This window comes from Serinus canaria, chromosome 1A (genome assembly GCF_022539315.1).
Source record: "Serinus canaria isolate serCan28SL12 chromosome 1A, serCan2020, whole genome shotgun sequence".
In the NCBI taxonomy this organism is placed as follows: Eukaryota; Metazoa; Chordata; class Aves; order Passeriformes; family Fringillidae; genus Serinus; species Serinus canaria.
The window spans coordinates 12828370-12842940 of NC_066314.1; the positions used below are offsets into that span (position 1 = coordinate 12828370).

Genomic DNA, 14571 nt, shown 5'->3' on the forward strand with positions numbered 1-14571 from the left:
CATCTTCCTCTTCTCTATCATCCTCTTCATTGAAAAATGAGACAAATAATTAGGTCCTAATTCCTAATTCCCAGCCCAACTCCATATCTGCTTTTCTTCTTTATGAACCTCACTGAAGATTATTCAACTATTTGTTTCAATTTGTCTTTGAGTTAGCACAGCTGGACTTTTAAAAAGCTATCTTTTAGACCTGCATTACCTAACCTTCAAAATGTCTCTTTCTTTGATAATAATTTTCTTTTCCTGGAATTTCCAATGTCTCTGATCACATCGGGGTTTTTTTTTTTTCCCTCTAGGCTTTTTTGGGAAGATAGGTAATGAGGGTAGAATGAAACAGAGTTTGTTAGTCATCAATACAGAGCTGAAAGTATCCATGGAATTTCATTTGTCTTGTCAAGATACTTCAGAAAATTTATGTCTTTGTCCAAAAAAAAAATTCAAGGTTTGCCCCACAATTAGTATGAGCTTCTTCAGTCTAGTTAACTTGTTAGTAGTTTCTTTAGCCTTTTAAAAAGTTCATCCATCTAAAATATGCATTAAAATCCAGGTTCAGAAACATTTTTATTCTCATATTATATAATATATTCTCATTTTATTTAAATTGAATTGACTCATGGTCATTGAAAGTGAGGTTATTTTCAGCTCTTGTCTTTACCAAAGTGTGGTTAAAATATCTCTGCTGTTTGGATCAGTAACCTGTGGTGTGTTGTCAGCTGTATATATCTCAAGAAACCCCTAGGCTATGCCATATTAACACCTATTCTTCAGTCTGCCTACACAGTACCTGGGTTGAATTTATTAATTAATTAGATCTACCACATGCCAGTATGCCATGGTTAGTTTTGGCTGAAGAACAGGTTCTACAAAGAGAAGTTAACATTAAAGTGGAAAGATGCAGCACTCCTCTGTGACAGCACTCGAAATAAACACTTTCAGTGGTCATTCTTTGTGACAAAAGTGCTTTTAGTCATGGCCACAGCATCAGACATCCTGCTGTGACAGCTGTGCCCAGGCCATGGCCCCCAGCACAGGGGTTTGCCTTGCTCCCTCCTGTGGTCTCTGGGCACGGACCCCAGCTGACACACAGACACCTCCTGACACACACCCTGTGCTACACACGATAGCAAACTCCAGCGGGTTGTGACACAGTTCTCCTGTAATTTTAGATACTTTAATGACAAAATCAGAAGGAAAAAAAAAAATCATCAGATCCCAGGGCCTTTGGACACCCCAGGAGGTGACACAGCACAGGTGTAACTTTTGACATGCACCCACCTCTAGGTTTCCAGCTGTACCACCTCCCATACCTGATTCATCCTAAAGAAGTATTTTTATCTCTGGTTCTATATGATTTCAGTTTACTTACTCTTCATCAGTTAGTCATCTGTCTCTGCCACAGCTATTAGCAATGTGCTGTCACGACATTCATAAGGATTTTTTGCCCACATAGTGATTAGGCCTGCATCCTTTATCAGTTCCCAGGTCCCATATTTTTCCTGGACAATAAATACCCGTTGCAAATAACCATGGCTGGAACACCAGAAGTTGTGTTCTTCCACAAGGAGTTGTTGGGACCCCCCTTGTGGATCACCTGCCACACACTTATAAAAATCTATTATGTTCTTACATTATTTTTATTCTCCAGCTAATATAGTTGTTGTACTAACTAAATTATTCATAGAACTACATTAATCTCAAAGTTTAATTATCATGGCTAATGATCAAAACTTGGAAGTTAAATGCTCCCAAGATGATAAAACCCCACACAGAATTTCTGTTTCTATCAAATCAAAGAATTCTCTATCCAAACATGAATCCAACACATGAGGTCTAAAACAGGTCCCCTTAGTGTAGTGAAATTTCTCTTACAGTTGACTTAACTGAATTAGACTGCACTATCATTGCTATTCCTTTCTACTTATTTACAGTTTAACACATTTCTTCATATATCATTACTTCACTCTCTCAATTTCCATTTTTCTGAACAATTCATGTTCTGTAGTGCTCATCTTTGGATATAGCTGTCAGTCATCCCTATTTCTGTTATATCCAGCTTCACATCTTACAACAGCTGATCAAATTATTCCATTTTGCTGCCTAAGCATAACTAGCAGGCATCAAAATATCTGCTACCCGTCCACTCAGCCAGTCTTCTCCCCCTGACCACAGCACCCACCTCACTACTACTTTCCACAACATTTTTATCTTTACTGTCCAGTCACTGAATGTTTGGTCTTCTTTTCCTCTTTGCTTAAGATCAGCATGTGAAATATGCATGTCTGTTTATAGATGTATATATGTATATTCTTATCAGATTTCTTATCAGAAAGTCCAGGCCCTAATAAGTCAAATGGCCATAATTGTATCATGTCTTTAATATTATCACAGGAATGCAGTAGAAGATTCTCCTACTTTTTTCTCCCCTTAGCAGTATCTATAAATATTCTTAATCCTGTGGAGAGACTCAGACTTGTCTGTATTACCAAGCAAGATGATGTGAAATAAGAGAATAAGTAGATTAAAGTAGTTACTGCTGAAGCCTCTTGCATCCTCATCACATGGGACTTTAGGGTTTTGCCTCAAATCAGAAATAGTTCTGTTTCCTAGACCCAATGCCCCCATTATACAAATTGTTTGAAGTTTTTTGAAGGAAGATTAACCCACAAACCTTTGTTCCTTCACTTTTGGGGAGGAGGCTGCTGGGAGCATCACATCAATGTCCTGAAGCAATTCCACAGGGCACCTTCCTCATCCTACATGGAAGCTCAGGTCACAGAAGTCCAGATGGGATTTTTTCACTCCAGCTCTCTAAGAACACTGCCCTTGAATCTTAAATTTCTTTACACTTTTCTCACTGACTGCCTCATACCCAACAGCAGTCATGTGGCTAGCAGCCATCTATGAGCACCACCAGGAATTATCAGTCTGCTTATGCACAAACTAACAGGCTGTGTCATCTGCTTGGGGATCCAGCTGGCACCTCTCTGAAGAGCCTTTTCAGAGGTGGGCATTGTACATGGCAGCTTTCAAACAGAGGATCAAGTAAGAAGTCATACATGACATTTGCCTTTTTGTACTGCACAAGAACTGTTCCAGGTATTGTGGAAGCTCTCCATAGTTCAAGAGCTTTCTCTTAGGCACAGGTTTTTGGGTGATGAAGCCCACACATTGAACCAGAATTTTAAGGTCCCCACTCAGTGTTGAAGAACTTTTCTAAATGGACTTCTAGGCTCCTCCAGAAATACTCTGCATGCAGCAGAACTGTTTCTGTGGATGTCATCAGTAAATGAAGACATTTGCTTCAAAATTGCATATTTCCTCCAAGCCATGACATAAATATAAACACAGAGGATTATTGTCCCACTCAGAAGTGCAGTCCACATCACTTGGATCAATCTCAGTTGATGGGTGTGTAGCCTCTGTCTTCACTCAGGATCGTGTTTCACTCAGCCACCTTCAGTATGTTTTCAGCCACCTCCACTCAACATTTCCTTCTTTACCACTTTCCTTCTTTCCACCCAGCATTTCCTTCTTTTCCGGCTACAAGCTCCTGAAAGACTGATCCTAACCACCAACATGGTTGGCAAAAACTCTATTCAGTTTATTGGAGATTTAATGGGTCGCTGTTTAAGTAAATATCATTTTGGGGGGTAAAAAAAGGGAAACAAAAAACCACTTGCAGTTTGGAACCAGAGAGGTTTGAAGACTCTTGCATGTGTGGGCATGGAAAGAAAAGAGATGGTCAGCATAATTCCCATTCCATTTTTTTTTTACTCCTTTATCGGGAAACTTGCCATCCTCATACTCTACAGTCAAGCAAATTTGGTCTGTTGTCAGGAAAAGAATGAAGATGAGAGAGGAGTCCTGCCAGCAGGAATTTCTCAGCACTGGTTTCCTGCATAGCAGTCAGCTTTTTTTATAAATAGAAGCTCATTTCATGCAATGATATAATATTAATCTGTCACTGTATTTGGCACAACCATAGGATAGTGAACTACTTGTTTGCTAATTACCATTTGAGCTCATGCACAGAGCACAGTCTGTGATAATATTAGCTTGGTCAGAGTCACAAGTCTGTCAGTGCCAGCAACAATTCACTGTCTGTTTCCAATCTCTGGAAGTGTTGTATCTGCATCCTTTCATCCCACGAGGTAAAAATCCTGGCTCTCTCTCCTAGTATGAATAATTTGTCTTGTCACTCACAGCCCTAGAGGAAAACCATGTGACAGTTCCTGTTAGCTGTTCACAGGAGAAATAAACTGTTTAAGAAGAAAAGCAAATATATAAGGCATGTTTAAGTACTTTTATTAATCACTTTTTTAAAGTTTTAAAAGCTCCACCAGACTCCAATATGTGGGAGAAAGCAACTGTTTGGGTGGTGAGGCACTGGAAGAGGTTGCTCAGAGAACTTAGAGACACCATCCCTGGAAATGTTTAAGGCTGGATTGGATGGGCTCTGAGCAACATGGTGGGTGAGCTAAATGGTCTTTAAAGTCCCTTCCAACACAAGAGAGTCACCTTGTCATCCCAGGAGAGGAAGAAATGGAGGAAACCCAGGGCCACCCTTACAAAGATAATAACCCTGCCAGGAGCTTTCTCAAGCAGTCAGAGGGAAAACAAAGTGGATATGGTTCTTGTAAGTTTTACAGTTGCCCAAAGGGTTCTGAATGGTGTCAGTGATGCTACTCAGTTATTTATCAATTCCCCTCTGCTGCTTACCATGAAGGCCCTTGGTTAGCTGCAGAGGTCCTAGGCTGGGCTGTCTGTCAGGAGTGTGGTGCTGATCTGATGTCCCCAGATCACACAGAGAAGGCTGTTTCCAGCCAGTATAGATTTAACTTTTTCCTCACTTGAATCAGAGTCTGTAGGAACTGATGGTTTAAGGGTTTTTATTTAGTCAGTGAACTTCTCAAATCCAAACACCATTACTACTTAGTAGTAGAAGAGTAGTAGCTTTTGTTACATTTCCATTTCAGTTACATTGCCATTACAGACAGTGGAAGTTAGACAAAGACATGGGAGCCATGTTAGTGTTATAAAATCATCTCTTAGCAGTTTCACTGAAATTACATAAAATTACTTCCATTTCACAAATTTGTATAAAACTGAAAGTAATTTCCTTTTAGAGAAAGCCTTCTAATCCTCTGTAGCAGAATTCAAATGTAAAAATTTTATAGCAATGCAAAGTAGATCTGTAGGTGGATTTCATACCTGTCTTTTCAGTCTTGTAGCTGATAAAAGAATCAGTACTTGTTTATATTATTGAGCAAGTCTGTGTCCTTAAAGGCATTCAGTGCAAAATATTCCCTCAACAAAAAAATGACTCAAGGTTGACTAATCTTACTTATGTTACCCTCTACAGGTAGGGTATGATTCCTGCACCTGAAGATGTTGACTAAGTAATCACCTAGTAGAAGGAAACTTAACTGTATAGGGAAAAGAGAAAATAATAATAACCACTCCTTGATACCTGTATTTATGCAAAGTAATCTAGCCCAGACACCATTTACCCGTGTGTCTTATTACCAAAAGAAGTCCAACTGTAACAAACAGAGTTGCTCCAGAAATTTAAGCAAGTATATCAAAGAATGCAGGAACAGAATTCAGGAAAGATGAGTTAATTGGAAATCTGAGGAACACAGCTGGGAAGCTGTACACTGAATTCCTGAGATAAGGGTCCATTTCTTTAATTACCTATGTGCAAAAGAACAAAGTTAAATTACTTTTAGGAAGTGCTAAGAATGTGTCTGATGTGCTGTGTAATAAAAAATCGACAGAGATGTTGGTATTTGCTAATTATTCATGCACAGTTAGCAGAAAAGTTCCACATCTCTTGATCATTAACTGACCATTAAGCTTTCTCACATGTTGAGGATGATCAATAAAAGTAAACTGGCTTTGGTATTTGCTGTTATATAGCGAATGAAACTTTGTCAACAGTTAGCTGGCTAAGTATGGACATTTACATGAACACAAGAAGTTTGCAGATTTGCTGCATTGTTTGAGTGGAGTTTTTTCAAGTATGAGGGAGACTCTTAAATGTGAGGGCAGCTCCACTTTCTGGAACTGTGTGTAACCAGCTCAAGAAAATAAATTATTGAACTGTTTTTTCTCTAAGGCCTTTGAAAGGTCTTATGTAATTGTGTAAATGAGTTAAGGCAGACAATATGTAATTTACAATTTTTCCAACCTTCCTGTTCTGAGTAGACTGGTTATTATCTAATCTCCCATGTTTCTAAGCCTAAGTATTATAAGCTGTTTTATTTTCACACAAATTAGCTGTTCAGGAGGAACTCGTCAAACACCTTGGGTGCATTTTCTGCAGACATGCTTTCAAGACATTGTCTACTGCAATTTTGTAGCTGTCAAAAGGAAACTACCATTCCTGAACCCTCTTTACACATCCCTCTTCCAGTATTTCATCATATTGATCCAGTGTAAGTCTGTTTTTATTTTGTGGGCATTAGAGGTCTGTGAAATGATAGTGCCTGTGCCTGTCCAGGAAAGACAAGAAACCTGTCACGACGACAAGAAACCAATCCCACAATGACAGCAGCTCTTGGTTGCACAAGCTACTTGGTGTATAAACTGTCATTTCCAAACAGAGGTCTGACTCAACAAAGACTTCAAAGGCTGAAAGCCACATAATGCATTCTTTTCAATTAGCACATTTACCTGCAGTTTTGAGCATATTTCATCAATACAATATTAAGACTTATTAAAGAAGGTTTAGGATCCATTGGTTCTCATCAGCCATACTAAGATAGAAGGGCTAACAATGGAAATGTGCCTGTTTCCAAGCCACCTCAAGTAACTGAAAGGTATTTCCAAGTCACTAAAGGTAATTGATGAGGTAACCAAAAGCATATGGATTTTCTGACTCTCTTAAATGCAATAAAAACTGAAGAATGAACCCATTCAACATAATCATTATTTTTAGAATTTTCTTATGCTACTTTTATTTTTGTATGCTATCCTCTCCTGCTGAAGGTGACTCTACCTGGCTTCAAGACAGACATCACCAGAAAAATGTGGAGATTTTTGGTCATAGGTCAGTTTATACAATACTAAGCCTGCTGGCAACAAATAAGGTCCACCTGTCCCAAAGAATTTTTTATCAGGAGTTAGCAGAACTCATTGAGAGAGCTTTAAAGTGGATTTGAAGAGGAATGGGGACAGAGCCAGACTTGATAGACGTAAGATATAGGAAGGAGAAACTATAGAAACTGCCCAGTAACAAAAGAAGGCTTAAGAGAGAGCATCTCAAATCACAAGCAGCCAAAGACATAATCACAGACAGGAGTGTGGGGGATCCCATTCCACCCCTGCTGGGAGACTGACACAACCAAATATTTCCATAAAGTGCCTGTACAGCAATGCTTGCAGTATGGAGGACGAACAGGAGCTGCTGGAGATCTGTGTGCAGGGCCAGGGCTTTGCTCTCACTGCAAGGACGGATGAGATGGGACAGTGTGTGACCTCCCATGACTGCAATGCCATCGTGAAGGGATCCACAGTGCTCAGGACAGACCAGGCAGGTGCTGGGCTGGAGTTTCCCTCTGTGAGGCCACACTTGGAATGTATCAAGCTCTGTCTTTGGGTGGACAGTGAGAAAGCCCAGTGTTTATGGTTAGGATAAAACGGCAGATTGACAGAAATTATGGTAGTTTTTTCCTCTCTTTTAAACTGGTTGTTTGCCTGTGATGACTTGACAGCAACCCAGAGTTACCTTTGAATATTCCGGTTATTAACCATTTTCCCTTCTGGTTTTGTGTGATCCTTTCATATTGCATTGAAGAAATTGGTCCCACAAGGAAAATGTGATTGTACTGATGGAAAACCTGACCAGGGATCCAGGAGGTAACAGCTTTTTAAGCAAGGTGTGCAATTGATGCTGCATCTTAGGTTTTTATATTAAATACTTAATCATGGCATGTAATTCTGTGACTTGTTTTTTTCAAGTAGCCTAGCTTTGGAGTTCAGGATGAAAAAGTCTAATGCTTTAATGATAACTTTGTAGGTTCTCATCGAAATGAAAGCTTGGTCTCATTATCCCATTGTTCTCCTTTTCTCTTTTCTCCAAGCTGCCTGTCTCGTCCTGGGTTGTATGATTTTTCCTGATGGCTGGGATTCAGATGAGGTAAAGCGGATGTGTGGTGAAAAGACAGACAAGTACACGCTGGGGGCTTGCTCAGTCCGCTGGGCATATATCCTGGCAATTATTGGAATCTTGGATGCCCTGATCCTCTCATTTCTGGCATTTGTGCTTGGAAACAGACAAGACAGCTTGCTAGCAGAGGAGCTCAAGTTGGAAAACAAAGGTAGGACTGCTTTAGAAACACTATTGTTGGGTGGCCTCAAGGGCAATTGTTTAAAAACAATAATCAGTTTCATATTCATTTTATGTTATCCTTAAAAGTTGGCATGCTGGCTTACTTCCTACATTGCTGGGAAAGAATAAATGCAAGGGGCAGAGGAAGTTTTGCATTTCAACCTCCAAAAATCTGAGAAAGCTCAAATTTGATGTAATTTCTGCCCTATGCATGAATTATCCTTAGCTTTTAGAGTAGTAGATGGGATGTTATTGTATTACTCACTTGCACAGTATTTCATTAGCATTTAATTTTCACTGTGTCCATCTTTTCCTGTACCCCATGCAAGATTTGTTCACTTGGTTCCTTTAGGACTTTGCAATGGAATATGAATGTCTGCAATCTGGCAAATGTTAGCACGGTGCCCAGTGAGGGGGCAGTGCTGGGGGCTGGCAGTGACCTGTGTGTGGGACTGCCCATACAGCAAGGAGCTGGTGGGCCAAGGATCAGGGCCTGGAATGAAGAAGAATCCTAGCTCTTGCTTGAGTGTGTTGCTTTGAGCTCATGAGTCAGCTCATGGGAATCTAGGATGCTGTAGTAACTGAGAACTCATGCAATGCTTTGGGGATAAAACTAATTTCTAGATTAAGTACATGAAAATGTCTCGAGCCAGTAATTTATCACACATTTGCAGGAAAAGAGATGTTTTTAGTGAGTGTGTGCAAGCCTGGCATATTTCTGTAGCCCCTTCCCCTTGTGCTCCCCTAGCATCCCAGCTGGGTACCTGATGGGATAGATACCACAGAGGGCATGTCCCTGCCTTATCTTTTTAATGGGCCTGTTGTCCCTGAATCTGTCTAATCCCTTCTAAACCTGCTGATACTGTCAGCTTCTCCAACACTGCATGGCAGCAAGTTCCTGAAGCTCACTACTGACTGCTAAAGAAGTACTTTCTTTTATCTGTTTCAAATTGATCCCCTGCTAGTTTCACTGACTGTCCCCAAGAGCAGGATTCTGTGTTCAGCTCATCTACCACCTTTGTAATTTTGTAGGCTGCTTCTAATAATAGCAGAGATGTCAGGAGCTTTTCACCACTAGATTGCTGTTTGGCAGGCAGGGTGTGTGAAAATAGCTGGTCTCAGTGCTGGTGCAGAAGAACCATTATCTGCATACCTGTCACACCAGTACAGTGGCCCCAGCTTGCTGGATTGCAGTCAGCACACTCAGCCCAAAGATAAATGGACTTGAAGATTGAATATCACATACAATTCCAGACCTGATGGAATGAGTTGTAAGTTAAAGAAAATCTGTGTTGCTTGCAATTGCACATGTGCATCTCTCCTGCAGGTAAACTGAGGGCATCAGCTTCAAGGATTATCCCTGGAACCCTTTCCTGTAAAGATAATATTCATCTGCATTTGAAAATCAAAACACTTATCAGAAGGGCACTCACAGCTATGCCACAAGTGCTTTTGGCATCACCACTATGTCTGATTTGTCTATACCATATAGATCTCATGTACCCAACACTACTTGTATCAAAGAAATGCATCTGTTTTGGCACCTTGTGAGCAAAAAACAGCTTCTGGAGCCTCCTCACCTCTCACATTGCTGGCACAAACCCTTGCCAGAACATTTGGTCCTCAGCATGTCAGAAAAAATCATTCAGCAGCTCAATTTCCTTGGATTAAACACAGAAACATACCACACCATTGGCTTCAAAACAAACCACAACTCAACAAAAAGGGACCTACCCCACTCCTCCACAATCAAGCCTAATGATCACCACTTTTTAAACTGTATTTCAAATTAAGTGAAAAGGAGTCAACTTGGCCTCCAAAAAGGACATTTTTGTCAAAAAAAGCTTCTGCTAAGCAACAGCAGGGCAAGTCTAAATGCCCCTGGGCCCCCCAGAATTTACCCACCTGCAGTGTTGCCACCAGGCACAGCCACAGCCCTGAGGAGACCCAGCAGAACAGAGCAGTGGCAGTGGTCTGTACCCTGTGCACTGAACACACGAGTGCTTTGACACTTACCCTATAAACTACATCCCCTTGCCCCCTTTCAGACCAAGAGATGGTGGAGAACTGCTCATCAGCATTAGTTCACATGCAGGCTACCCATGCATCTCTTGGAAATGGTCAGGATGTGAAAATACTGCTCTGTGCAAATAGCACTAGCATATCTCCCATATAAACAAAAAGATAGGAGTATGGCTGTAGACAATTCTACCCTCAGCTTTCCAAGCTGCTCCTGCAATGTGAAGTCAAAGCCCTTAAAACAAGTAACCATGAACCAGAACTTGCCAACTGGCTGACACTTTACACCCTCCTTACCCTCCAGGTTGTTGAAAGCTGGTTCCAGACATCTAGCTGCAGCCACTGCAAAATAAACATGCTTAAAGACAGAAAGTAAGGGAATATTGTTTCTTGGTGATAAAGCAGCTTTCAGTAAAAGAAAGAAAAAAAAAAGTAGTGTTGCACAGAGATTTGCACACCTTTAGCTAGGGAATCCTCCATACAGGAATAGCCTACCCATGGGATCACTGCTGCAACAGGAAACCTCCTGCAAAAGCTGTCTGTGAAGCTGAGTGACAGGAGCTCACCTGCCCCATGGAGGGATGACAGGACAGAATGCTCATCAGCTGTCATCCCTCAAAAGGAAAACAGTTCAGGATTCAGTGAACATGCAAACTGCTGCAAAATTGCAAAGCCCTGCTTGCCTGCATGTAGTTTCCATGGCATGCACTCACAAACATTCAGGCCAGCTTGTTCAAAATCAGGTATATCTATATGAATATTGAGACCAAATTTGAGTTTTCCCAGATAGCTACAACACATAAAAGAATTACCAGTAGCTCTGGTAGTAATAAACAGTACAAATGCAGGCAGAACACCATATAAACCTGTATACCTATGTTCTCTGTCCAGTCCCCTTTACAAAGTCCCTTTTTTGTAAAGTTATGTACCTCCAGCTCCTCCTGATACATAAAAAGTCAGTGTATGCTCATTTTAATTTCAGTTAGGGAGTACATTACAATGATAAAATTACTTTTAAAAACGAAAGGCGAGATTTCTGTTAGCCTCTTCCCATTTTCAGACTGGTGCTTCTCTTCATGGTGCATTCCCCCCCTTCCTTCTTTTCTAAAGAGTCCAAGAGTCACCCACTTCACACTCCTGCTGCTTTGGTGTGTGGCTTTTTGGTCAAAGCACTTAAGGTGATTATGAACTCAGAGCAAATTCAACCATTTGAATTCCCATTTGAGAAGGGAAATATCCAAGAAACTCACTGGGGAGGGATCTGTGATAGATTGCTATAGACAGAGGAACTTGGGACCATGTTAAAGGGTTTATCATCTTGCCTCAAAATAAGTATTTAGGTACCCCCCTTTCCAAAGGCAAAATCAGACTCTTCTTTGAAGCCCACAGTCATAGGATCCAGGCTGGGAACTCCTGGCCCTCATTTCTAGCTTCAGACCACGATTCCCTGCCATGTCAGCCAAGAACAAAGTTTTACCACAGCTGCAAGGAGCTCACATGCTCTCCTTGAGCTTCAACTGTAAGTGGCTCATCCAGCATAGCACCACTGCAATTAGATCCACTTGTTAATTTCCTTGTTCAATTACAACCTATTTTCCTTCAGTTCTCACCTCCACATTGAGCCCCAAGTAGTTCTGAGTAAAAGAACAGCGGACAAGTAGCACCAGACATATTTCATCTAAAAACCTGCAACTAGAAGCCAAACTCACAGATTTTTTTATACCTTCCCCCAAAATTTTCTTCTTTTGATAATATCAACCATTTCCTGTGATTTCTACTATATAAATAATATTGGGAAAGAGAAAATATAAATGTGGCGATTTTACTGTGTTTGGCATCAAACAGAATAAAATCTCTCCAGAATAAGAGATTTTATTCATAACACTGCTGTAGGATCTGTGCCCACAGTTTGAAGCTTCACCCAAAGAGTATATGTGCAGCCATTGGACCACATCCAGAACCTTCCTGAGCACTGTTTCAGTGTCATGCACTCTATTTCCCAGTGTGCATGGAATTCTGTCAGCACCAGCCAGAGGATTTTTGGCTCCCCCATCCACATCATCCTACAGAATGTTGTGTAGGACATGATCTTCTGCTCCCCTTGGTTTGAAAACCTTAGGTAGAAGGTTTTCAGATTCCAGCCCTGGTCTCTAATGACAAAGTATTTTGGAGGTTTTCATAGAAACTGAGTGGAAGAAATGAGAGAGTGAGATCAGAAGTCAAGGGGTTTTGGCACAAACTTAGAGGACACTTTAAGGTCTTCCTTTTGAAAATGTCTGGTTTTGGTTTTATGAGCTTGTATGCAATAAACTACTTAGATTTTTATCCTGGTATTGAATAGAACTAAGATAGAAGTTTTGGAGTGGTATTCAGAAAACAGCATTTGATTCCTGTTTCTCATACTGGATCTGTCATTTGATTTTTACATTTCTCTGTCTTTTAAATGGGAAGGAATGAGACTGACTTTGTTGATATGTGGTTTGTGGTTCAGCAATGAAAGATAAATTAGAAAAAGTAAATTATGGTAAAATTATTATTAAAATAAGTATTCCAAGATTAGGGTCTGATAAAAGTATTTTGTCAAGGAACTACTTTGCCAATATGCTAAATGATGATACTCTTAAGGGGAGGCAAATGACACAACAAGACTAAAAGTCAAAAGCTGATTAAAATACCTTATTAAATAAAGGTCAATCTTGCAATAGTACTGATTGATACATCAGCTGATCCAAGAGTTCCTTTCCAGCTCTACTTTCTATAATGAGAAAATAAAATTAGTCCTAAACACACACAGTAATTACTTAACTACAGAAGCTGGAGACCATGAATAAAGAGTCCTAGTTCCCCACTGACTAATGAAGAAAGAACACAGTGAATTGTTTTCTGTCTCTCAGGAAGATGTATCCCACTTGCTGTTACCCTCTGTAAGGACTCTCATACAGCAGCTCAGTTAAAGAAATTCTTGTTCCATTGGATGAGCTCATGATATGATGGACTTAAAGGACAGGGTCTTATAGGAAAGCTTGCACCAAAAAAAATTTAGGCAGCCTCAGAAATGTTTCTTAAATGGTATAGGTAACTTAATGCATTGAACAGGCTCTGTGCTTAGCTGAAAAATTCTGTACTGCAGCAGAGGGGCAGGATGCATGGGAATGGGGAATAAAGACCTTAGGCAGTGCTGCTACAAGCTACAAACACATCTCCAGCCCGGTCAAGACAAGTCCATAGTGAGCCTGGACAGATTTGCATTGTTAACTTAAAAGGAAGCCTATGTCCTCTTGCAAGTTAGACCATGTTTACTGAGCTGGAAGGAAACAAGTCTGACTGTGCCATCACTGGCAGCTGCATTAAAAATGGTGTTTTGAAGTCTGGACAAAAAGATCAGAGGTATTTCACAATATAGAAATATAAAAGGGAAGTAGCTGACACTTATTTCATTCTAGGTAGGGCTAATGACACACAAAAGTTATAATACTCCACCATCCCTCTCCCTCACTGACAGGAACCATATTTGTAGGGGGAACATCAGAGAATGCTCATGACTCAGCTGCCCTTGCATGAATGCTTATCAACAAAGTGTTCATGAGGTCTAATGAAGGTTTGTGCCAAGAATCTGGACTGTGGCTGGGAACAGCTATGGAGAGGACATTTCTGCTGTCCAGTCCAGCCTGCCACTTCCAAGAGCTGTCTGGGCTGTCCTTATGTTTCTACCAGCCCTGAGGTCTCATCATCACACACAGAGGAAGCCTGTAGCACTGAGTTATAATTGTTCCTTCTTACAGCAAGTTCCAGTGGATTTCTTGGAAATCTTTATTATGATTTAAAAAGTCATTAGTTTCAATATCTCATTCAACTGTGAACTTGTTGTGATCCTTCTCCAGCAGTTTCCTAATGTCAGAATTATTTTCTATCTGCAAGCAAAGCACCTGAAAATAATTGAAGGTAACCTCCTTCTTTCTGGGCATAGCATCAACAGAACTAAAGGCTATTGTCAGTAGTTTTAAAATAAAGGAGCTACCAAAAAAAAAATAAAAATTCAAATGAAAGGAAGGCAAACAGCCCTGTTTTCTAAAATTATATTCAAAGAAACATTCAAATCTAATGAGATATTTGAGATATCTGGCTCTTCCTGCTTTCTGTTACAGGTACAAATTACTAAGTATAAAATAAAAGTTGACCTGCTTAGTGCTAACAACATAGATCTTTTCAGCCAGTCACTG

At 40.3% G+C, this 14571-nt stretch overlaps 1 protein-coding gene and 1 long non-coding RNA gene across 2 annotated transcripts in view; one reads left to right on the forward strand and one right to left on the reverse strand.

Annotated features, from left to right (window-relative positions):
• LHFPL3 (LHFPL tetraspan subfamily member 3) overlaps positions 1-14571 on the forward strand; it is a 234512-nt gene that overhangs the window by 147907 nt on the left and 72034 nt on the right. The window contains exon 2 of the mRNA XM_050986944.1: positions 8085-8321. Within this exon, the coding sequence (XP_050842901.1) occupies positions 8085-8321 (237 nt within the window). The remainder of the gene's footprint in view (positions 1-8084; positions 8322-14571) is intronic.
• The window catches only part of LOC115485225 (uncharacterized), a 153532-nt gene that overhangs the window by 18135 nt on the left and 120826 nt on the right, over positions 1-14571 (reverse strand). The gene's annotated exons all lie outside the window — the stretch shown is intronic.